Source organism: Centropristis striata, chromosome 13, assembly GCF_030273125.1.
Source record: "Centropristis striata isolate RG_2023a ecotype Rhode Island chromosome 13, C.striata_1.0, whole genome shotgun sequence".
NCBI classification, from domain to species: domain Eukaryota; kingdom Metazoa; phylum Chordata; class Actinopteri; order Perciformes; family Serranidae; genus Centropristis; species Centropristis striata.
Genome location: NC_081529.1, coordinates 8,031,889 through 8,058,703, shown reverse-complemented (window position 1 = coordinate 8,058,703; position 26,815 = coordinate 8,031,889). Strand labels below are relative to the sequence as shown.

General features: G+C 37.8%; 1 protein-coding gene across 1 annotated transcript; it reads right to left on the bottom strand.

The window, feature by feature from the left end:
• Positions 1-2,215: 2,215 nt before the first annotated feature.
• triobpb (TRIO and F-actin binding protein b) lies at positions 2,216-26,604 on the bottom strand. The gene is made up of 13 exons (XM_059348423.1): positions 24,646-26,604; positions 19,811-19,867; positions 18,232-18,300; positions 17,985-18,074; positions 17,589-17,698; positions 14,477-14,915; positions 13,306-13,573; positions 10,547-10,658; positions 8,563-8,722; positions 8,041-8,142; positions 6,698-6,784; positions 4,116-4,320; positions 2,216-3,209 (listed from the first exon to the last, which is right to left on the bottom strand). The coding sequence occupies exons 1-12, from the start codon at positions 24,649-24,651 to the stop codon at positions 4,159-4,161; spliced, it is 1,662 nt and encodes a 553-aa protein (XP_059204406.1). The 5' UTR covers positions 24,652-26,604; the 3' UTR covers positions 2,216-3,209; positions 4,116-4,158.
• Positions 26,605-26,815: the final 211 nt, after the last annotated feature.

Genomic DNA, 26,815 nt, shown 5'->3' with positions numbered 1-26,815 from the left:
ATTCACAAATTCTCAATTACAGGCGCACAAATCCTATTTTACAGGATTTTACACAGATTAAAAACTGACACGCTCACATTTTTGCTCCTATTGTTGTAGTATATTTGGTGCAAAACATTTGTGTACCTGTATCAAACAATGTGAAGCTGTGGACAAAATCTGAACTTGAACTTGCGCAATAAATGTTCAATGTATGTGAAATAATCTCTCACAAAAAAAATTGTGGTTAACAAAGATCAATAACAAAGCAAACCGGGCTGTTCCTGTACAGCAGCCCACATCACTGGTGAAAGCAAAAAGTACCATAAGTGGGTCAACCCCATGTCCAATGTCCTCAATTCAGGCATGTGTTAGTTGTCCGTCATATTATCTATCTATTCAAGTCCAAATTGTAGTCCACTCCCAAAAGTTACAGCAGCCTCCTCCATTTATGCCAAAAATTATGAGTTCTTTTATTGATGTAATGTCCAAGTTTTTCCAGAGTCACCACCTCTGAGATCAGATATTTCCACAAGGAAACAGAAGGAGCGTCATCACTGACCCACTTCACCATTATGGCTTTCATAGCTAGCATTAAGAGAGACTGAATCACATCTTCATTGTTTTAATGAGAAACAGGGACCTTCCCGAGCAGACAGAGAAGTGGGTCAACTGACACCTGCTGACCTATTGCTGTACTGACACCTGTGCATACTGCCTTCAAAATCTGTCTACTCTTTTAACCTTAAAGATATGATATGGAGAAGAAAAAAAAGCCCTGTCATTATGCACTGCCTGATAGTACATATGTCCTATTGGACTCAAACCTCACCAATGGTACTTACTCATGTGTTGTCCTCTGACTTGCTCTTTGCTTGTGTTGTATGAACTCTCAAATGCACGTCCCTTTAAAAGTGTCCTGTTAAATTACATTGTACAATTGTATATTTAATATTTTCAGTTTATCTGAACTTTTCTCAAAAATGAATTACCTTTATTTAATCCAACTTTATTTCTTTACATTTCACCTGCATAAATAAACTCAGGCACAGGCAGTGGTGAAAGATGTATTCAGATCCCTTACTTCAGTAAAGTACTACTAATAGACTAGACTAGATTAGACTAGTACTACTAATACCACACTGTGAAATGACTCCACTACAAGTAAAAGTCCTGCATTCAAAACTTACTGAAGTAAAAGTACAAAAGTATCAGCATCAAAATGTACTTTAAGTAAAAAAAATAAATAAAAGTACTTCAATATCTTCACTCAGATATATATTCTAAATGTACAATATTTGCCCTTAAATGTAGTGAAGTAGAGGTAAAAAGTACAGTACTTGAGTAAATGTACTTATTTACATACCACCACTGGGCCCATGGAAGCCGGAACTGAAGCAATGAACAGCGTCTGTAAACACCACTACTCTGATTTAATCACCTTTATTAATGAACACTTGGACTACATGATCCTTGGAACGCTGCCCAGCATTGCCTCCAGCATTCACACCAATTAATCACATTTTATTGCTGTTGACAATGTTGTAGACTTTATACTCCAAAGTAATTAGTGTTGTTGTACTGAACTGCATTATACCTTAAAGTGTTTCTAATATTTTTGTTCGTTAAATGTAAATGAGCTAGACTAATTACTAAAAATATATTTCAATGTAGCCGTTTTTAAAATACAGCACCACAATGTACCCGACTATGCCTGCATACAAATTACTTGGCTGCGAAGAAAAACACTATGTATGTACAGGCATGGAAAAAAGTATTAGTTGACCCTTGTTTTCTTCAATTTCTTGTTCATTTTAATGCCTGGTACAACTAAAAGTACATTTGTTTGGACAAATATAATGATAAAAAACATAAATAGCTCATAAGAGTTTAATTTAAGAGCTGATATCTAGCCATTTTCCATGGTATTCTTTATGATGATTTTGGTTATTTGCAAGAAAGCCATGGAAAATGTCTACATTATATTTGTCCAAACAAATGTACCATTAGTTGTACCAGGTATTAAAATGAACAAGAAATTGAAGAAAACAATGGTCTAATATTTTTTTTCCATTACTGTATTTATTTATTGCAGGACTATTGCATCACATTATAGCATGCTGTGCAGTTTGTCACTATGTGTGGCAATAAATTACTGATAAAAAACAGAAATAAGCGTGTGTGTGTGTGTATTTGGTCTGCAGATTAATCATTCTAATAATACATATACAGTGTGTCTGTTGAACTTATTTTATTGATTGCAAAAATTGTATATAATTTACAAAGATGATATGGGATCTACAGTACTTTAAATATGAAAATATTTTTTAAAAGGCAGGTAGATAAGTCACTTTTATCACAATTCATACTGTCAATAAAAAAAATTGGCTCATCGATGCAACACCTGTCATTTGTTATGTGGAGGCACATGAATGCCGACAATGATCAGGGGAGACTGGAAGCTTCTCAGCCAGGGTTTAGAAATAAAGACATCTGTGATGTGGGACAACATTCATCCAACAGCTTTTTCAAGCATCCCCAAAGAAAGTTGAGCCTGAATTTGCTTCCATGATACAATCATAGATCAACTTCCAATTCAGCCTGCCAGGAAATAGAAACTTTTGCTGTTTTGTCCTGTAATAATCCCAATATAATTTTCTCAGAATTTTATATTCACAAACAATACTACACAAGCGCACTTCTTTCCAGGTAAAAAAAAATAATTACAGCAAATGATAAGCTCCCATTTCTAAAGAAACGCGTGCCATTTTCACAGAGTAAACATGACTCAGAAGCTGTACAATGTAGAAAACTGAGATGACAGTAGCTCTTATGTAACTGTGTGGACCCCTGCTGTCTCAGGCAGAAGACACAGGCAATGACAAGTTTTTTCTACAAAATAAGATGATACATTATCTACAACACCTGATAAAAATTTAAAAAACAACCGTGTCACTCAACAAATATTCCAGTTTTCAGACCGAATGCGCTCTCACACATGCTCGCACCGAACGCAAGCAAAGGCTAAAATAAAAAATAAAAAGTGCAGTTTTATATATAATGTGTGGCCCAGTGTAATAAAACCGGCTAATAGCTATTCTATGCTGCTCATTGGCAGAATGATTGAAAACTAAGGCACTATCATGGTCCCACAGAGCCGGAACTGTACAAGTCCAACAGTCTTCTACTCTGCTTCGCTGTCTGATTCAGTCACCATGGGGCAGACACACCTGCAAGACAATAAACACCAGGTCAAATTACAATAAACTATAACAATAGACTGGACTGTTGCACTGTTGTAATCTTTTTGTATTTATGAAATTGTGCTGAATTGCAATGGTGGTGTATATAAGAAAACTCTCAATAAAAACAGTGTAAAAAAACAACAACTATAACAATAGAAATTTCAACTAGGGATGGGCGTTTGTAAGAAACCTGCCAACTCAGCATCTATAACATTAACGATTAATCGATTAATCTCTATGTTTTTCTACATACTCCAGTTTGTATAAAAACATGCATACATGGGCAAAATGAAAGATATATATATATATATACAGTACTTTGCAAAAGCCTATTTTGATAGTGGAAGCATTTATTTTGAAAGGACGAAAAGAGACTTCCTGTCAATCATAAAACTAACTTAAGTGAGGTGATACAGTAAAGATAACGTTTTATGTTTTAGCCCCTAAAGAGGCATGAGGTTAGTTTTCACAGTAATCCTGCATATTTAAGTGTGTTTTGATTTTAAATAAGTTTTGGATCAAATTAAACTCAGTCATTCATGCTACTAAGGTTTGATACAGTAAGCTAGTTTTGCTCAAATTAATACTCTTGTATTTCTGTGTGTTTTATAATTGTTATTGCAACTTTCAGTTTGCAAACTGTAGCTTTATCCAACTTAATTCTCAGCTCATTGGATCATTGATGTACGGCCACAGAACTGAACGATCGGCCATGTTTCAGTTCAGTGATACTGATACACAGTCAGAGATACAATTAAAAAATACACAGGTGAAAAAAAATCCATGTGATGGAGCAAATTCTTAACAACCATTATTCGATCATTGATTAATTATTCCCATCTCTAATTTGAACAGATATGTGCCTGTCAAAATCTCAACATGAGTCCATACCTGTCACGTTGTCTGCCAGAGCATCAGTACCAGCAGCAGACACTCAGTGGTCCAGGCTGTTACCCAGTTTTTGGCCCTCCTGCAGAGCAGCCATGGCCAACCTCAAGTGCTCCTTTAGACTCTGGATCTCTCGCTCGCTCCGGCCCTTTATCCCACTCAGCTCGTCATGCACCTCTGTGTATCGTTCACAGGCCAGCCGCTTCTCCTGCGGGGCAGAGAGGAGTGTACAGTTCATCAATCTGTAACATCATTATTAGAACCTTTATCTAACCAGGAAAATCCCATTGAGATTAGAAACCTATTTTTCAAGGGAGACCTGGCCAAGAGAGGCAGCAGAAAATACAAACCAGTTACAAAATTACAGTTAAAACACAAACCAAGGAAAAACAAAAAAACAAAAATGATTACATTAACAAAAAGATACTCTCAGTTTAGATTTAAAAGCGTTCAATAATATTAACTCTGTTAGTTTCCAGTCACTTTGTAATTTATTCCATACAAAAGGTGCAGAGTGGACAAAAGTACTTTTACCCAATTCAGCAGGGGCACATGGAACAGAAGGCAACAAAAGATCATGAGAATGGAAAGAATAAGGACGAGCTCTTCTCTGAGCAATAAGGGTACAAATGTAGGTAGCCAGTGTTTCAGCATTGCCTTATATATAAAAATATACCAGTGACTGTCCCTTCGGGTGGCCAGAGCAGGCCATCCCAGCCAAAAGTATAACTCACAATGATGTGTCAACACCTACGACTTCTTCAGCCTGCTCTCGGACCACCTTAGTGTGACATCACAGCATCCACTATAGCAGGGATGGGCAACCGGAGGCCTGGGGGCCACATACGGCCCGCACCCTCACTTGAAGTGGACCTCAGTACAACTACATGCATTTGAGCATGAAATGTCAAAAGCGAAATTGTAAAAAATGCACAAAATTACTTGCAATTAATGTTGGTCTGCTGTTCTTGCACTGAAAAAATATATATCACAGTAAGGGTTTTTTTTGTTGCTTCAAACCTTTTGTATTCCTATTTATACTGTTATACATGCATTTGAGCATGAAATATGTTAAGTTACTGCACTGTAAACATATTTAAAATAGCAGTTTCATCATATCTGGTTAAGTGCACGGTCCTATATGTGGCCCTGTGGTAGTGTCGATGAAAAATTGTGGCCCCCTCCAGCATTTAAGTTGCCCATCCCTGCACTATAGTATACTTTCTGTATAAGCTGGAGCCCGACAGATATATCAGATGACAGATATTATCGGCCGATATTGGCTTATCGGTATCGGTGACTATGTTATCTGATATGTGCCTTCATGAAAACCTTTTTACACAATATATAATAATCGGCAATTGACTGACACTGAACAGTATTTAGCTTTTTATTTTATTCCTATTTATTCTTTACTTTCTCAGTGTTCATTTATAGAATTGGCAGACAATGTAATACAATGTTTGTTTAATGTATAACCATGTTAAATATTATTTATTAAAGTTTTATGTTTGAGAAAGTAGCTCTCTGGGTACATTTGCAGAGGAATGAAAAATGTGGTACACAATCCACATAAGAAAAATTGATTTTCATTCCAGTTAAAGAAATTACTATATTGGCTATCAATTAATTTCCTCCTCTAAAATAAGTATCAGCATCGGCCTCAAAAATATCATATTGCATGCCTATTTTAGCCACATCACCTATTGGTGTGAGGACTATACTTTTGAAGCCTCGGTTTTTAGGAACCAGAAGTGATCATATTTGGACGTTCTAACTAGGAACTATGCACGTCCACCTATACTAGCAAGTAGGGATCAACACAAAAAGCTAATAACCGAAGCCCTTAAGCATACTTTTGTGTATTTTAACGCTAAATGGAACGATAATTTACAAACTCAACTTCAATGTGTATTGAAGAAGACTTGAAATTAGCGATTAAGACCAGAAATCATTATGAGAATGTTTACTGAGGTAATAAATCAGGTGAGAAGTATGCTCATTTTCTCATAGACTTCTATACAGTCTGGCTTCTTTTTGTAACAAGTGTAGTCGCCCCCTGCTGGTCATTAGAAATAATGCAGGTTTAAAACTTTGGCACTGGCTTTACTTTACAGACTGGAAGCTTATGTTAACTTTTTTTCAAAGAATTATAGAAACAGCAGCAAATAAGAGAGGCAGGGGAGCTGAAGTATCATACACACAGAGCACCCTTAAAGTGCTGGACTTTGACTAATCCATCTACTGAATAAAAACAACAGGATGAGGATTCCCAGAGCACGGAGGTGCAGGGTTTTTCCAGCCTTTATAAATATAAGGACCAGCTAAGCCAATTTCTCCAGTGTGTTCTTTAATTAACGTTGTGTTCATTATTTTACTGCTGTCTACCTAAGCCAAAATAAAATCTGGATAATTTATTGCACTGCATTTTCTGAGAGCTCCCAGGCTGCACGACACTTAATCACCTTGTTAAAGGATTGTGAGGATTAACGTGTTATTCATCTAATAGTGTAGGATTTAGAGAAGAAAATACTACAAACAGACACACACAGACACAGACACAGACACACACACACACACATTACCGTGTTAAGAAACTGCAGCTCGTTCCTGAGGCAGCTGATCTCCTTGTGTAAGTACTCTATCTCGTTTTCTTTCACCCTGAGAAGAACCTGGCAGAAAAACAACAAAACAACAGCGTGGTTGCAATTTGTTTTAAAAAAGAAAAGAAAAACACACACAAAACATATTTTATTACCCTAAATCCTTATAATTATCACTTGAGTCCACCAAAAAAGCAATTGTGTTCTGGCTGATTTATGGTAAACACTGTGGGCGCCCTCTGTAATTCATAGAGTACATAACTTGGGCTTTTGGCCAATTACTGTTTATCTTGACGTTCCCTTTGTGTTCTCAAAACTGAAACACTAGTTTGGTAACCAGAAATGAAGTGCTACATTTTTTCTACTTTAAGTTTAGCTTCATAATGACACTGAGAGCTGGATGACACGTCATGACATTATTTGTTATGAAAGCAGGGTGGCCTAGTTCTGACACTGATTACCCTCTAGAAGTCACAAGTGTATCTCTAATTAAGTGTCCTTAAGCAAAAATGAAAACTTACTTGAATAGAGCAGTACTTTAAGCCTTTTCCTGAACATCTGTGTGCATACTTGCTGTGACAGAAACAATGCAAGTGGTGCTCTTCATGTATTCATATAGCTACCTCGTTCTGTGACTTTTAGCTTATTAAAACTGATTGGTTGGAGAGTTTTTTTAACTTCTCTGCTCTTCTGGTTTATTTTTGTACAGGTTTTGCAGGACTAAAACTTTTGCTCATACCCAAGCACAATGAAGTCAAATGAAATGATGTTTTAGTAATGAAAACACTGAAATAATTAGAAAATTACATTTGAAAACTGTGCTTTCAAACTTGTCTGTTACACTGGATTCATTTTATTCAACCATTGGTGGAATATTCAGATTAATATGCACTTGTAGAGGAAAATGTGTTTTTTATAACTAAAAATACCAACATATAAATACATCTGTAAAGTTTTAAATGCGTGCAGCTACACACAGGTACCTCTTTGCAAACACTAAGTCATGTAAACACACTTACATTTTCTTTAATCTACACTTAACTTAGAATTTAGGTTACTAATTATCCTTACATTAATTTGATACAGAGGCATATTTTTAAGGGAACTGCTCCAGTGTCACAGTCATTGTGAGTGTTAACTTTTGCACACAAAAAACATCTCAGCAAGACTTTAGATGCGGCAGGTGATGTTTTCACACTTATTTTCGCACTGTACATCTGCTGCGCCTTGCTATCAGTTCAGGAAGTTACAAAACAAACTAGCAGACTGACACAGATCTCTTTCACCTACTTTCAGTTTCACGGACAAAGTGTACGAGCCGTTACCTCCAGTTCACAGGGCGCCCTGTCTTTGTTGTCCTCTGAGCTGTGAGATGAGATGGTAGATCGTGTGCGGCTGATCTCCTCCGTCAAACGGGCCTTTAAGTCCTGCAGAAAAAAAATACTTTCTCTTTTTATGATGCCAGTTGGTTGGCAGTCAGTTGCACACAGTGGATCAACAGTCTGATACAGCCAGACTGCAGAATCCACACTTCATTATCTACTGTACCAAAATAGAACTGCAGCACGTCTGCAACCTTTATCTTTTCTGAGCCTGGATAGTTCACAGTTACAGCCTCAGATACAGCATGCGACCACTCCCCTGTCCCTTATTGTATAAATCGCTCCTGTGAGGGTGAGAGTGATGTTTCACACTCAAGTGAAACATTTATAATCCCACAGGCCATAAAAAATGTGCTATATTTCAGAACTACACCAGCCAGTAAAACATTCAGGAGAATATCTTTCATTTTGCAAAAGTTCTGACTAAAACATGAACGTATGGCTCCATTACTGCTTATAACTCACCTGGTTCTCTTTCCGCAGCTGCTCCATGTCTCTCTCCTTGCGGCTGATCTCCCTCTCTCTCTCAGCGTTGTTCTGCTCGGCTCGGTTTAACTGCAGACACTTCTGAGAGTAGCGCTCAGACAGTCCGGCCAGCTCTCGCTGCAAGGACTGTGTTTCTACCCTGCAGAGATGGATAGATGGTTAGTGAACTAAATAAAAAATAACAACTTCCCATTATAGACTGTTTAAAAGAGGTCAACATAGCCTCCAGGTCTGAAAAATGAATGTAGGAGTGCCTTAAACCTGCATTATTTTAATGGCCAGTAGGGGGCGGCTCCACTGGTTGTAAAAAGAAGTCCCATGCATTGACGTATATGAGAAAATAACTCTACATCTCATTTCCTTTATTACCTCCTTAAACCTTTTCCTGATGACCTCGTGGTCTCAATCTCTAGTTTCAAGACTTCTTCAAAACAGCATGATGTTTCTGTAAATTTGGTCTAATTTAGAGTAAAATAGAGAGCAGGGTATGCTTTAGGGTGTGGCTGCCTTGTAACAAAGCATACTATAGCACTGTGTACATTTAAATAATGTGAACTTTTTTTGAGGTGTTTTCTATGGTCTCCTCTTAGAGCATTGACCCTTTCACAGTGTGTATTCAGTTCATCAAAGTTAACATTTGGTTGCCAAACAAAGACAATTCTCTGGAGTCGGCTGTTAACTTTTTCTGGCAAGTACATTTTGTTGTAAGTCTGTTTTACAATAGCCAAAATTAGCATCCAAATTAATATCACAGTTAAAGAACTATGTTAGCATCTTGCCAAGCAAACTGGCAAGCTATGAACAAATATGATCACTTTTCGCTCCAAAAAAAAAAAACAAGATGGTTATGGCCAAAATGCCAAACTTGATAATATAATATATTTACATTTTTTTAAAGTGATGCCATGGTGGCTATGTGCACTTCTTTTATACAGTTTATGCATCTATGCAATTGCAATGCTGCAGGTTCAGATTATGGCAGAATATATGTTGCATTACCTGCTTTCGTTTAACTATAACAGCAGCAAAAATTACAAAGAAACAACAAACAATTATAGAAATTAGTATTTCACACACAAACACATCCAGTAACAGCACAGCTTCTGTTATTATACATCATGCATAGAAAACCAAAGCTAATCTTGTTAGGATTCTTTCTATAAAGTGGCAGCTCCTTTATTCTGCTCTGCTCTTACTAAATATCTCCAAAGTAAAGCATGTATTATTATATAGTATTGATTACATTTAATAATAGCAACATGCTGTGAAAAAGCATGAGGGAGTTTTGTTCCATTTTCATGAGGCAAGTATTTCCTACTGTGGTTTTAAAGCGTCTTCACTGCTCTTGACCAATAACCACAAAAATAAGGAAGAGGCTGCAGAGAGCGAAAAATGCAGAGTAGGCAGCACCAATAAGCCCTAAAATGCAGGTTCCAGTAGCAGCCACTGAGACAGCGTTGTGTCAAAGGCCTTGTGGAGCTTACAAAAGAAAACTAATCCAGGACTAAATTCTTCTACATTCCTTAAGTGCCTAACAGGACCCAGTGTCCACTGCGGTAATGGCCTCGCTTAGACAAGGAACCCTGGATTGTTGTGGAGTCTGCAAATTCTACCTTTTATGTGACAGAAAACCCCTTTGTGGCAAGCTAACTCCCACTTAAAAGCACAAGAGAGCTATTCACATAAATTACCAATGTTGGCCTGCACTGACTGGGACTCAGGCTTCAGCCAAGAATTTATTTTCAAGGCAATGTGAAGTCAAAGCTTACGCAAGACAGGGGTGCTTGTACAAAGCTGTTTGCAAACTTGTATTTTTTCATGCATCTAACATGTTTACTGTAAACATGTTTACAGTAAACATGTAACAGTAAGGTTAGTTGACTGTTTTTCTCGCCAGTTTCCTTTGGTTTCAAGTGTCTTGGTGTACATCTCAACACGCTGGAGCTGATTTGGAGCTACTTACTGTTGTTGGGCTCGCAAAGTGTGTGAATCTAACACCCCACTGCTTAGCCTTTTGACTCTCTCCACCTCTCTCTCCAGCTCGTCTTTGTGTTTCTTCTTCAAAGCCTCCATTACTGAAACAAAAACACACACGTTTATAGGTGTTTTTTTTGATTGTGAAAGCTCAGAAACCCTCAGGGGTTAAAGAAGTCAAGGACAATTTAGAAAATGTAATGGAAAAACAGTTCAAATAATGCTATCTAAGTAAGGTTAAACCAAAAGTATATAATCCACCATGAATGTGAAATGATGCTACTTCAGAAGAAAATAAACCCACTGCTGGATATTTATTGCAAATTTGTCATAGTTTGACAAGAAAAACAACCCAAGGCCACAATAACAACCCATTCCTTCCTGCTTAAAGGGATAGTTTGGATTTTTGCTTTTGGCTTGTATGAGGTATTTATCCATAGTCAGTCAGTAGGCATGTCCACAGAAAAAAATTAATTTGAGTCTAAGAGTATTCTCACCACTTTACCTCAGACAGCTCTGTTTAAGGGGGAAGTGAAGCTGTTATCTATGCTCTGTTCAAAGACACCTGACTCTTTTAACAAAAACTGTAATTTTATCTGGCAGAACACAGGGCTTGCTGGTCTACCGCTGCCCCAGTTAGTTAGTTAGTTTGTTTGTGTAATTTTGTGACTTGTTGTTTTAAAGGGTTAGTTCACCAAAGTCACACAGTAATGCAAACTAACCAACTTAGGGAAGCCTAAGACCACTAAGTCCTGTTTTATGTGAGATAAAATGTTTTTTCCAATGGAGTCTGGTGGCTTTGAAGAGAGCATAAATGGATATAATGGCTTAATTGCTTAAGTTTGAAAAGGCTGTTTGATGGGAAGGTAAATCTGTAAAAAAATACTGTAAATATGGCCTACACTGAAACTGATATTGTCGTTTTTGGGTGACTCAAATACATTTAGCTACCGACCACTATCTACTGTAGGTAACACACTGATTATGTACCTTGTACAACCCAAAATATACAGACATTTTTAAGTTGAATTTAATACATTTTAATACCTTCACAATATTTTTTGATACCAACACGACATTGATCTGCAACTGTGGTGGCAGTGTTGGGGGAAACAAATTATAAAGTAACTGATTATTGTCATTCTGTTACTTTTCAGTGTAAGTGAGAGTAGTAATGCTTACAATTCAAATCAAGTAACTATATCACAGTTACTGGATACTTTTTTGCTTCAATAGCAGCACTGACCTATACACAATTATTTGCTATTCAACCCTAACCCAAGACAAATGTTATTTCATTGTTTCATTTGTTTGGAGAGCACACACCGCTTCTCCACCACTAAACTCTATCATTCTTTCTCAATGAAGGGGCACAAAATGACAAAGGTTTAAAAAAGTTAAAAACAAAAAGATTTAATGAAAGGACTTGTAGAAATAGTCAAAAGTAAAGTGACGAGTAAAAGAGTAACATATTTTATGATTATTTAAAGAGGTAACTTGCAACTAATTACAACTTTAACCACAGAACCTCAGCTCGCACTGTTAATGCTGTGCACAGCGTTTGCTGCCTGTGGCTCCCATTGTGGCCTTTAGGACGATGCTGCTGCTGGCATTTAGTGGCCGAGCTGTGGAGCTAGAAGTTTGCGGTGGTGTATGGCTAGTTTAAAAAACATTTCTAATACCCCATCAGATAACGTTTATTACATTTTTATGGCTTTATTTTTGGCTAATTTCATTTACTACCTTTTAATACATTTTAACCCATTTAAGCCGGGAAAGCATTACTAACCGGGAGCGCTGTTGCGTTACTCTACCATTAAGGCCGGGAAAGCGGATATGTCGTTTTGTAGTATTTGCAGTTTTTTCCACCTATTTCGGTCTCTTGGCCAGTGAAATGCATCAGAATACATGGGGGAGTGTCGCAGTGCAACATTGGACTTTTCCAGAACTTTGAAATCATGGCGGAAGACGACTATAGCTCAGAAGTAAGTGACGGAAGCAATCTTGATGAAAACAGCACCGGCGATTTTTTTTCTTGCTGATCCGGACTTTGAACCCTCGGAACCAATCGACTGGGATTTATGGATGACAAATATGTTTTTAGACGACATATTCTCACCGAAGAACAGACAGATTTGTAGCCACCCGGAGATAATAACAATAATAATACCAATTGATTGTGATGATGATATAAGAAATCATGACTGTTTATGTCTACTTTATGCGTCGTTGAGTACCCTGAAAAGTGCAATATAGATAAAATGTATTACTATTATTTTGAATAAGATTATTATTATTTATTACAGTAGGCTAATGAGAACTATGTCTATTTCTTCCAATGTTCATATCATGTTTGCATCTTGCTAATGGGCATGTATTAGTATTATGCAAAGGATTTTTATTCAGTCACATGTAACATTTGCCAAGTTTGTTGATTTTTAAAAAAACTTTATTGAAGGTTTGGACAAATAAGCTCAACTTCTCATGAAAGCCACGGGTATAAGCTCTCAAATACTTTTTGAATTTCAATTTTATCTGTGACAGAGGCTGAAAAATCTTCTGTTGAATTTCCAGAAAAGGTTTTAGGGGGTTCTTTCAAAATCACCCAGGCATTCCAGGAATTTTTTCCAGGCGTTTTAGGCCTAAATGGATTAAAACCCTGCGAACACCCTGAAATAAAACTGAAGCTGCCTTGACAATGGGTCATCTTGGTCTTGATGTTTTTTTCTACCCATCAGGTGTGCTTACCTCGTGCCGTGTCCTGGGTCTCCTCCAGCAGCAGCCTGTCCTTCTCCCCCTCTAGCTCCTTGATCTGGCGGTCGTGCTGCCTCTGCAGCTCCTCCAGCGCATGTCGATGAGCACTTTCCATGGCCACCAGGCTGCGGCCGCAGGGGGCCTCAGGGCCACAGCCACCCATCACACCACCTCCCCGTCTCCCACTGCCCCCTCCTCCTCCTCCTCCTCCTCCTCCTCCTCCTCCTTGTAGTTGCTCCAGCTGCTGCCTCAGTGACGCCACCTGAGAAGAAGACAGAGACGGAGGTAAAGCCCACTGAGCGACAGAAGTCTACCAATTTAATATGTTAGCATATTTATATGAGACGTGCTGGTGTTGGCAGTGGAATACATGAGCAGCAATAAGGATATAAAGGAAAGGGAGGCCTTTGGATGGCCAAATGTGAGGTACAGCTGTGTCAACAATAATCCATACTTACTGACTTGTAGACTGTATAAAGTAAATGAAGATTTTGTCCAGATATAGAGATTCTGCTGCAGGCTCCCACTGCCAACACATAGTCTAACTACACATCATCACTGGCAGAACCACTGTGCACCAGCTTGAGTTTATTCCACAAACAGACTAATGTTGCCAACAATCGCTTGACTGCTGCCTTGGGCATTGTGCATGTCTTGGATTTTATAGTTGTTGATGCTCAAAGTTCAAATTATTTAAACTTTGACCCCAATCACTGGTGACCTTTCAAAGCACAATGAGATTCAAGCTACAGAAGCTTACATTTCATTATATCGAAATGGTTTACTTAAAGAATAAATGCTGATTTAGCAGCTTGTTTACGATGAAATAAACAGTGCGATGGTGCAGTGGTCTGCGTATCATGTGTAGAGACTCCAAACAGATTCAAAACAAAGATGCACATCACAACACACAGAGACAGAGCAGAGAGGAGTTTCAGCAGTGTTTCCTATAAGATTATGTCTAATCTTCTATCTTTATCATCAATTTGTATTTTTTATTTTTCCACCACATATTTTAGATGAAAACACTGCTGAAGAGCAGGTTGGAAAAATAGTGACTCAAGTGTTAAAAGGCAGAAATAGGAAATGTTTACTTCATCTTGACAGATGAGTTCATTTGCATTTTATTTAATTTGCAAATTGGAAAATCATCTCCACGCACTACCTCCCTCTGCAGCGCCTCATTGGCTGACTGGCTGGAAGGCCGTGTTCCCATTGCAGGTAAGGAGCTCATCTCCTTCAACGGCATGCGTTCAAACTCAGCCCACTTCTTCTCTATTTCGTCCTCCGTGCGTAGCCTTTGGTTGGAGCCCCCGCCGGTGCCCTTTCTGGACAGCACAGCCTCCCACTGGCTGCTGGTGTTCCTCTCCTCCTGCCACTGGCTGTGCTCCCTGCCCTGCCCCTCCGCTGCTTCTCTCTGGTGGGCTGGGAGAGGGCTGGACGAGGCGGGAACAGGGGACAGCTCCACATAGTCAAACCTCCGATGGGTGGTAGCGGAGGTCAAAACGTCTGACTGAACGTCGGCGTGGCGCGATGATGGCCGTCGGGAAGAATGTAGAAAGCGAGAATGGGAGTTTTCCTTGTCACTGCCGCCGTCAGGTAATCTAGAGAAGATAGAGACAAATACAGCAATTATAAATGAAGGATTTCAAAATAAATAATGTCTATCAAAGTGTTATTTCTTCTTCTCGTGTCTCATAAATGCTATTTCAATCAGAGTTGAAGTGAATGGCACTCAAAGAGTGCAGACCTCTGCTAAAGCCAATGGTGCGTTCACATGATCCTCAGACCGTCCAAGTCCTTCGTCTGACTTTGGTGCATTCATGAGCTTTAAGTCATAACGTGATATCAATGTGCTTTATTGATATGTGAGATGTGGTCATTTTTCCAATTATTCTGCAGCAACTTGAATGCACCGCGAAATCCCCTATCCTGCACGAAATCCTTAACAAAATTGAAAATTAATTTGTGTATCCACCCCGTGATACGGATCTGTTCCAAAATCTCTCTGCCAACACTACACCCTTCTACCAGATTTCATAAAAAAATAAGGGCCAGAAGTTTTTTCCATAATCCTAGTGACAAACAAGGCGAACCGAAAAACCTGACCTCCTTGGTGAAGGTAATCGACAGCATACAAAGCCTCGACATGAACACTCAAGGCACAGCTGGCAGTGAGTCATTATGAAAACAGAACATACACCGGTGCTTCAAGTAACTAATGAAACTTTGATTCATCCTCAACAGCCAAAGTATACAGTGACTAAAACTCTTCGGGGGCAAAGTTGCTGGTTTATGTGAATAACAGAGCCTCTTATCTGAATGTATTAAGGCTGAGCTGCAACAAAACCTGCATGAGCAATACAAGAATGCTGACACAGCCAATCTTAAAACAATACGAGTGTAAAGAAGTACTTTAGAAACTACTTGCAGAATGAAGCATAAAACCTCCTGAGATGCTGCAAGACACAACCTTTAAATTGCTACATTAAGTATTCTGTTCATGCTGGAGATATTAAAACCTTCTTTCTACAATAGATTAACATTTTCTCACACTCGTCTTTCTATAATATAAAAAATTGTGCTACACTATAAAAAAAAACGCTTAAAGGTAAGATGTGATGCAGAGATACTTTACTACATTTAATTTTGCCTACTTTTTAGAGGTGTGAATCAGCAGAGGCCCCACGATACGATTTTATCCAGATACTTGAGTAACAATATGATATTACTGCGATTTTAAGCATTTTGTGATATGGTGAGTAATGCGATACAATACAGTGTGATTTAACTGTTTAACTGCATTTTGTGTCCACAAAATAAAATTCACTCAAGAATTGTTTTGTCAAATAAGAGAAAATTCTCAGTGTATTCATCTCACTTCAGTCTTTTTATTTCTCCACAATGAGAGTCAAAGCCACAGACTGACCAACAAAGTATTCAGTCAAACTGAACTCAACTGATATCAAACATGTATGGACGACAACAACTGCAGCATTTTATCAAACTTTGAGGAAAGTTTGATAAAATGCTGCAGTTGTTGCTGCACTTTAAGCTTCACTGCTCTGATTTTTTTTTTTATAAAACATAAAAAAAGAACTTTAATGTTATTTTGACAACTTCCTGACACGATATCCTGACGCACATGGTGCCTATAGATTCCTTAGTATCTCCAGCATAGTCTGACGCTAAATATCAATACTTGGTGGCCATGAATAGATATAATATTGCCACGCAAAATATATCGCAATACTATGCTGTATCGATTTTCCCCCACCTCTACTACTTCTATCATATTGTTTCCCTCTTAAGAACTTAATGGAAAGTGTTGGATGAGCTATGGTGTCATGTACTGTCCAAGATCATATGTGATTAATATATTATGAAGAAAAATAATTTGCCAATAATATCAAGATTAAACTCGTTATCGGAGTATACTCAATAGTAAAAAAATTGAAAGTATTGCAGGAGTGACACAATTGCTCCCTCAGCCTGATCCACAGCCAAAAACAATGGCTTGGCAATAATTTGAAACCAAGAAAACCAAATAACTCCTTGAGTTAATTATGTTGGTACGAGGAAATGATAATGTAATTAGTAGAGGTGGGGGAAAAAAATTGATACAGCATAGTATCGCAATATTTTGTTTGCCGATATTATATCAATTCTTCGCTGCCAAGTATCGAAATTTAGCATTCAGACGGCCCGTATTTCTGCTGTTTTTTGGGGGGGTTTTCAGAGGTAATAGCAGGCTCACTGGAGATACTGGTATCATATGAAAAGATCTAAGGATATCATAAGCAACACGTCAGGATATCGTGTTGGGAAGTTTCTCTATTTATGCTAATTTAATTTTGTCAACACAAAATACAGTTTTATCGCAATACATAAATCGCAATATATTGCATCACAATACTCACCATATCGCAAAATGCTTAAAATCGCAATAATATCGTATCAAGACTCAAGTATCGGAATAAAATCATATCATGGGGCCTCTGCTGATCCACATCTCTAGTGGTTAGGTTATTATCTGTCCATAAAAATAATAAAAACACATAATAAAAATACTCCAGCTTAGGTTAACTGTCAAAGCATGAGTCCCAACTGTCTTGTAAGTTAAAGGTTAACTGTGCAGGAATTCTCGCTTACGGTTTCTAAACACATTCAAATTTTGCCCCGCCTACTCAGCTCAACAGAAAAACCCAACCCAATGATGATAAAATAAAATACAATTATTGACACTCAAAAATGTACTTATAACATATCACACTTACTGTGTGAGGTCTGGAGAGCTGCTGGGCCGGATACACTTCCTTAAAACCTCGATCCAATTCCGCCTGATCCCCGCAGTCATGGCAGACAATGTGTACGCTGCCTCCCGCGTCTGAGAACAAAAGAGGAAACAGGTTAAGGAGACACAGAGATGTGACAGAACTGGGATGAGATGTAAGTGATAAAGGAAATGTGAAAGAGGAAGATAGAGGCAGAAAGGTGGAGGAGATGCTGGCAGAAATGTAAGTCATGATAATAGAAGAACAAGAAAAAGCAGCAGAAATTGAAGGAGGGTGTGGTTAATGCTATCAGGAGGACAAGAAGGGATGAATATAAAGATGAAAATCAGTCATTAGACTATTCTATAAGAGAGAGAGACCTGTAACTGAGACACTCACCTGTACCTGAAACCCATAGTTCTTCTCCACATCAAACTCACACACCTTCACACAGGATTTTAGGTCAATCTCCCCATCCAAGTCATCTTTCTACACAGAAAACACAGAAACATTTTGTTGTTGTCATAATTCATACATTGTGTTTGTTTATTATTGAAGTACTTTTCCAAGTTTTAATGAAAACCATGATTAGGATTGTCAGAAATGTTCATTAACACAACAAACAGGCGTGATTAAACAATTATACCTCCTCTGCACTGGAGTCTCTGTAGTACTTGAGTCCAGCATCAGTCAAAACAAACCAGTGCTTCTTCCACTAAACAAACAAAGCAGATAGTAATTAGCAGTGAACTGAGATCAGAAGGTCCAAATATGACAACCATAAAACAAAACAATGACAATATCTGACAGGGTAACACCAGAATAAAGCGAAAAGAGAATTTTTAAAGCTCTTTCCAGAGTAAAACAAATGCATCAAGGCTGAACTTTATGTTTGAAATCAACCTAACAATGTTAATGAGGATACTTTTTTGTATTTTCATATAAGAATTATATATATAATCTCACAAAAAGGATAAAAAAAATAATTGTGTCTGTGAGCACTGTTACAAATAAAACATTTTTTCAAACATATGAAATTGAACTTTTAATTAGAATTTGTTTGGAATTGTTAATTTTAACAACATAGTGTAAAACAATAAGGCTGTTCTGGTTGTTCTCACAGAGTAGGCTATAGTTATAATAGGGCTGGGCGATATGGACCAAAAGTCATATCCTGATATATTTAGGCTGAATATCGATATACGATATATATCCCGATATTTTTATCACAAAGTGAGAGCAAATGTTCAGTCAAAGTCGAAGCCAAATATGACATATGAAAAGTGAAAAACCGTGAACATAAATAATGTATAACAGGAGTACCTTTTAAAAAAATCAAAGCTCCATAAAGTGCACATTTAAATAAAATGGGTAAGCATTTATGGCATTTATATATAAAGAAAGAAAACAACTGAACTGTATCGATATACGATATATGGTCTAATTCCATATCACATTTAAAAATATATAGATATATTTTTTATATCGATATATCGGCCATCCCTAAGTTATATACACATATTAGCACACACACTCATTTAAATATATGTACATTTAATCTACTTTAACATTCCATAAAATCTTTGAACTCCAGCTTATCACCAAATTAAAAGTCCGCTCCTCGCCTTCATGACTCTCCTTTGCCAGCTCTGCATAGAAAACATTATCACCCAAATTCTAGCAACTCTCAGTTGACCAGGAAGGTTCAGAGAAGACACACTGCTCTCTGTTATTTCTCTCTTTAGCTTGGCTTCTGTACTGTTTTTTGTATTTCTTTAATCCTGTTACGGTCATGGGAGCAGGTGGCCTGTGGAGAATCAATCGAACCATCACACAAAAAAGAAAGAGCTGAATGATTCGCTACCAACAGACCAAATCATATGTAAATATGTGAATCCTCGGGGCAATATTTCTTACATTCTGAAAATCTAATTCAAGTAGCCCCTTTAAGGACCTTTAGATAAAGTGTGGTGTGAATAAGTAATGAGAACACACATTAAACAGCACGTGACGAGTGAAGAACGAAGCTCATTCACTCAAGCATATCATTCAGAGAGAGGAGACACCTGCTGTGCCTCCAGCCACCAAGCTATTACTGCGATAACGGGGATAATCAGCCGCTATCGCCTTTCGCACAACCTCTCTAATTAGGAACGGGAATGAGGGAGAGAAGTGAAGCTGGAGGGAGAGGAGACTCCTGAACGCAGCACGGCTCTGTACCTTACCTCTCCACTCTCGTCCAGTTTAGACATCCATCCCTTTTTGAAGTTCAGCAGGTCAGGCTGTGAGGCAGAGAGCACACGGCACACGTCACATTTACATACTTTTATCTGAATGTTTGTTACAAAAAAAAGAAAGAAAGGAACCCTGCCTGTCTGTGTAAGTCAAGGTCATTTTTTGTATAATTACAAGCAAGTCTCAAAGGGATTGACAGAGAAAAAAAGAACCAGAGAAAGTGAAAGGGAAGAGAAAAAAAGTAGAAAAACCGGACAAAGAACATTTGAAGTTATATCAAAGGGTGGGGCATATAATTATATCTCTATACAAGCAATTAGCAGCTACCACACCACCATGAGTTTGTTCTATCATTGTACATGAGGACAAACGACACAATGATGCCGACCTATTTTGCCACAAAGAGCAGAAACCAGTTTCTAATGTGGAGAAACTGGCTTTTCTTAAAAAGCATGTGGAACTAGTACTGGTACCTCCAATAAAAGCTTATTTTATAGCTTAACGTATATAAGTTTTAACTCTATTTTTAGAAGAGATGAATGAGAATACTTAAAGATCTTCTGCTTTGGCACATGACGAAGACAAGTTCAAGCACTCTTCAAGCATTTTCAATCTTTTCCAGCACTTACTGCTGCTGTAAATTACATATTTATACACAGTATATACTGTATATACAAAATGCTAAATATTTCACTCCTTCATCACATTAAACAGATGTTAGTTTTATGTTTCAGTGCAAAATGTGTTATCTGTAACTTACATTTCAAGCCGTTTTAAATACTTCACAAAGCACTTTTCAGACATTGAAAAGAGGCCAAATTAAGATGAAATCATTTTGAAGGACCAGCACCAGTAAGAACGCTGGATATTTCACATGATGTCAATACTGTGTGTACTTCAACCGTTCAACAAAGCCCTATATTGTTAATCTCCTATCTCAACCACATAATGTTTACGTCACAGGGTGCTGCTCTGTTGCACTGCAGCATACTAGACACATGAAAAAAGGGCAACAGTGGTTACACAGAAAGACACATATGGGGAGTGAACATGACAGGAAGCAACAAGCCAGTCTGTAAAGAACGAGCACGTAAATATCTGAAGACAACAGACAGACAGAGAGATTAGGAACTGGAGCAGCACAGCATTAGTGATGGGAGAAAAGATCTGAAATGTCAGTGTGGACAGGGACTTTTCTGTTGCACAAAATGAAAATTTGTACACGTCTCTTCCTCTAGCTGTGTGGTAACAGAAGATGCATTAAATGTGCTTTAGCTGCTCTACAATATTTCCAGGAAGAGCAACAACTTTTTGCTTCTGACACGATGACAGGAAGAGGAAAACGTGCTACTAGGTAACTGAAAATGTGGTGATCCCAGATTAAGATTAGGCAACGTTTTCCACTGTACATTCCTCACTTTGCTTATCTCTCTCTCACTAGCATCATGTACATTCCTCACTTTTAAATCTTTTTCTGCATTCGTCATCTCATCTCCTTCTGGCATCTCATTCCCATCAATTTTCTCTCTCTACTGCAGCTACTTCTTATTCATTTTACTCCCTTGCTACATGATTTTTTTCTCCTTCTCCATTTGCTCCCTGATAATTTCTCTGCCTGTTCTGTCATCTCTAACCACCTCTCTACTGTATTTATGCTCCCTTCCTGGCTTCAATTGTGTTCTTATGAGCCACAGTATCATCCAGTTTTTCCCTGTATAAACCAGTTTATCTATGCTACTGATCATTTTTAATCTAACACATTTTAAGGCCTGGTGACTTCCAATAAGCCGAGTAAGAAGATATCGGTGTATTACTAATTTTGATACAGTCATGGAAAAATGATTAGATCACCCTTGTTTTCTTCAATATATTGTTCATTTAATGTGGTTTTCTTATTAATAATAATAATAATAATAATAATAATAATAATAATACATTCTATTTTTAAAGCGCTTTTAAAAGGTACTCAAAGTCGCTTTCTTGATTATGATTTTGGTTATTATCAAGAAAACTATGGAAAATGGCTAGATATCAGCACTTAAATTAAACTCTAATGAACTATTTTTTTCTTATCATTATATTTGTCCAAACAAATTTAACTTTAGTTTTACCAACCATTAAAAAATTAAAGAAAACAATGGGCTAATATTTTTTCCATGACTGTATATTCCATAATTTAATTTATTTTTATGCATTATTTTAACATATTAAATATATGTTTAGTGGCCTTCAGTAAGTCTTGTTTATTTTGATCTATTTTTTATTATTGTATATTATTCATTTAAATGTATACATTATTTTTTTATTATTCTTTCTTTTTTTAGTTGAATTATATTTAAAGTTCTAGAAAACTTTTTTGAAGTTAAATAAATGCATGGTCTTTCTAGTCAGTGAGTAATCGTGCTAAATAATGATCTCATTATTAACCATAAAACTGGAGCAAGCTATGATGTGTCAGACTTCATCATAAATTCATGTTATCTAGTCAATACATGCCCAGGAGGACCCACAATCAAAAAAAGGCAGCATCTGTAAAGCAGAATGCCACAGCGCCTCTCACTGTCATGTGCTGTCAGATCAATGAGCTTTGCTTCAAATGTCAGCAGCAGAGAGAAGAGGGTCAAACAGTGGTGACAGTATGAGACGACGTCCATTCTTCCTGACTCCTGTCTCCCATCATATAGAAGAGTATTGTCTGGCTGAGCTTGTCCTTTAACCCCATTACTGCATGTTTTCTTCTTCTCCTTGTTTCTTTCTGATCAGTTAACCCTCTGGGCTCTGAGCCTATTTTGGCCATCTTTGAGTACTTTTGATTTTGCCCTTCATGTACCATATAAAATGTTTACTATACCCATATTTGCTATCCATTTTTTCTTCACCTATATACTCTGACAATTATTATTTCACTTTAACCTACTTTATCAATATATTGAGCCCAAAAATACACAAAAATCATGAAAAATTGAGTTGAAAAATTATACTATTTACTACAATAAAAACCACAAATAGGCTCAATGAACTGTGTTGGAATTTGAAAATCTAAACATAGAATACAAATATGAACATATAAAAAAAGGTACATTTTAAATATAATAAAACTATATATAAAAAAGTCCAATAAAACCATTTATATTTATAGGCGTTTTTTTTACCCTTGTTAGCTGCAACTCTTCAAAACAACTATGTGTGAAATTACACAGAGAGCTACACAGACACTCAAATATTTCTGTACTAACGAAATAAAACTATCATATCTTTGGTTTTACATGACCTAGGAATGTCAATGTAGAATGTTTTTTTTGTTAAACATCACGTGATCTGATCAGGATGGTACTATCATAGAGCCCAGAGGGTTAAATAGATTACCTCTCTGAATATAATACAAGAGGTGTGGAGCCTCATGATACATGCCCACACTCAATGTTTTGACTGGTTTTAAAAAAACAATACTTGTGCTTTATAAAAACAGTTTTCACAGGGTACATGTGTCACACTGTGCTGTAAAAACTGTCACACACTGTACAAGCTACTGGCTAATGACACTTCCTGCTACTGTAAACAACACAGAGTAAACAGATGAAACCCACATGTGGAAAAAACCGCAATACTTTTTTTAGACTTAAGCATGAATGTGCAATTATTCATCTAAATATATAGCTAACTTACATACCGACAACATAATAAATTATTTTATTTTGAAGCTAGTGGTAAGTTTGAGGCATGTTAGCTTTAACGGGCACACCCCTCGAGCCAAACAAACGAACTAGAAAAGTCCATTAAAACTGTTTTATTCTTAAAAATGAAACATATAAACCAAAGTAAGAAAGAGGAATGGCAAGCTCCTGGGCTTGGGGTCTTTTTTTTTTTTTTTAGAAAATAATACAACATATATACAGTATCTATATGTGTAGGTTAATACAGTTGTGCTCATAAGTTTATATACCCTGGCAGAATTTATGGTTACTATTCCACTTCTGTTTTTTAAAGTGGTTTTTACTATGCAAATGCCACAAAGCATCCTGCCTACAACAGGCCAAACAGTACAGAGACGAGCCTCAAAACTATAAGTCATTTGGATTGTTGAGACCAAAATGGAACTTTTTGGCCACAACCATAAACGTGACATTTGTAGAGGAGTCTATGGTGAAAGGTACACCATTCCTACTGTGAAACATGGAGGTGGATCACTGATGTTTTGGGGATGTGTGAGCTCCAAAGGTACAGGAAACTTTATTCAAATTGATGGCAGGACGTACTTGGACGTCCAACATGACAAGGCCAAGTCCACCTGTCACTGGCAGCAGCAGAATAAAGTGAAGGTTGTGGAGGACCATCTCAGTCTCCTGACCTCAATATCATGGAGCAACTCTGGGGAAATCTCAAACGTGCAGTTCATGCAAGACAACCCAAGAATTTACAGGAACTGGAGACTTTTTACCAGAAGAATGGGCAGCTTTACCATCTGAGAAAATAAAGAGCCTCATCCACAACTAGCACAAAAGACTTGAAGCTGTCATTGATGTTAAAGGGGACAATACACGGTACTAAGAACTGGGGTATGTAAACTTTTGATCAGGGTAACTTGGGTAGTTTCTGTTGTCATTATGATTTAAAAAGAGTAAACAGTTGTTTGATTATAAATGGCTTCACCCAACCACTAACCATGAGTGAAAGAAAAGTGTTTTGTGTCATCATTCATATTCTCTGAAAAAGGCCAAGAAACCATAAATTCTGCCAGGGTTTGTAAACTTATGAGCACAACTGTATACATTCAGGAAGGAGTGACAGACAGGAAAAACAAAACAGCTTTCAAGGTGCAACTTACCGTCATGATAACAGGATCCAGAGAGGTCAAATAAAGACAAAAGAAAAGTATTGTTACTACACGCCGATAAAAGCCCTTTCAGCGACTCGGGGTAGCTCACCCTCTCGGGTAAAAACCTTAACTCTCCCGCAGGACGTTAGGCGACATGAGATAAAACCCCGCCATTCATCCCCATGTTAACTTAATCCAGCGAGCCGCCACCGTCCACAGCGGATTGTCTCTCCAGTCTGAAGGGGAAAGTACAGGACCTAAACACGGATAAACTCCCGCTGTTTAAAACTTATAATTTCACAACTTTTCCGACCAGCCGATCATAACGTTACTCTTGTATCTCGGTGGAGTCTCTCTCTCTCTCTCTGTCTCTCTCTCTTTCTCTCTCTCTCTCTCTCTCTCTCTCTCTCTCTCTCTCTCTCTCTCTCTCTCTCTCTCTCTCTGTCTCCACTTCCTGGGCGGATCCGCCGAGATCGTTTGAGAAAACAAGCAGCCGACCTAACTGTCGGTGATCGGCTGTGGAAGAGCCGGTGTCCGGGGACCTCCGGGGGCTGAGGGGGATCCGTGGGGTCCCCACTCACATGAGGGATTATATAGCTATAACGCGACAGGATATCATAAAGAGAAACGACATAACAACGACTGTTAACATGATGTGTCACTCCCTCCCTCTCCTTGGCACCAAACTTTCTTCTTTTTTTTTTTTTTAACTTTTTTTTTTCTTCGGTGCAAGCATATAAAGGGTGAGGTCTGGTGTATTTGCACATATAAAATAAGGATGAGCCATAAGGAAAACGACAGGTAGCCTACAGGGCTTTGACCCCCTGGGGTCCAGTTAGAAAAATAAGAAATATGTATACACATATGTTGCGGATCTACATGGTTATAACAGTCCCATTTGTTCCAATAAATATCTCCCCTCTCTTTTTGCAAACGAATAGTTAAAGCCATTTTCTCCATGACACGTATTGAGTTGATTATGTTGATAAAAAGGGAGATGGTGGGAGGGTTCCTTTGGAGCCAGCATTTTGTAATTGTCTTTTTGCTTCCAGCATCAAACTGTCTAAAATCTTTGGGTTCATGGACATGGATTTGATCAGCCAGAACTTTCCAAACTCATTTAACTTGCTATATTTTTCTGAGTGAAAATCTTTTGGGCTTGCAAACATACTGGCACTCCCCCCTCCAAAATCCTCTCTTGGTAGCTATTGGTTTCAGTTCAGGAATTTCAACACATGCCCCAGCAGACCACAATTGACAAAGCTCAGTCAGTCTTATGAAATGCCTGTAGGGTGTAGGTGAAGTCTATAGACACGCACAGCAACCAGCCGTCAGGATTTAAAGTGTAGATATGGCAGCAGGTTCGGGTGCCAAGTGCATAAAATCTTTACAGTTGTCGACAGGATCTGTGTGAATACTGGACAAGCTGCCAGCATGTCTAGTAAATATGTAACAGACAGATAGCGTATAGTGAAATAGGGCAATAAACTTGATTGAACCATGTGTTCTACAGGTTTATTATCTTCACTTCAAATATTTGTCACAGGAAAATCAACAGTCACTTCAACCCCCATGGCAGGACGGAGGTTGTTTTTACATACATGTAGTAAGAGAATATTTACTGTAAACACACCGGTTGTATAACATACCTGCATTTGCTCTGATCTGTGGTGGTTACCTTTCCATGAACTGCCCTCATCAGCTGTGGGACTGCCAGACCTCTGGAAATGAACAGCTTGTAGTTATGAAGATAATCAATGTCCGACTGAGCAAACACAGAAACCTCCGGGGTTTCACATCCACACACTGTTTTGAATGTGTTGTATGGTATGTGGAAAATGAGGTTAAGCATTAACATTTATGAAAACCACAGAACCGCAGTTCCGCTGCAATGGATTATATTATACAGAGGGAGAAGGTGCTTAATGCAGAGCTCGTACCAGGGCGAGGGTTTTAATGCTCTATTCCCAGCCCCTTCGCCACTCTCTGAAAGAACTCTTAATCAGTGTATTACCAGTTTTGCTAGATGTAATATTCTCCCAGACAGTAATGTTTAGTTTTATAAAGGTTTCTCTAATAAAACATGGTATTAGATGGTTAAATCAAACATTTAATTTAACTTTCTTCATCTTTTAATAAAAGTTACCCTAGCTTCAACCTACGGAAGCCCATTTCAACC

Excerpts from the sequence above, each read along its gene's own strand:
- triobpb (XM_059348423.1), bottom strand. Across the intron at positions 14,916-17,588 it reads AGCTCTCCAGACCTCACACA|ATTACCTGACGGCGGCAGTG; the intron begins GTAAGTGTGATA and ends TATCTTCTCTAG. Across the intron at positions 4,321-6,697 it reads AGCTGCAGTTTCTTAACACG|GAGAAGCGGCTGGCCTGTGA; the intron begins GTAATGTGTGTG and ends TCTGCCCCGCAG.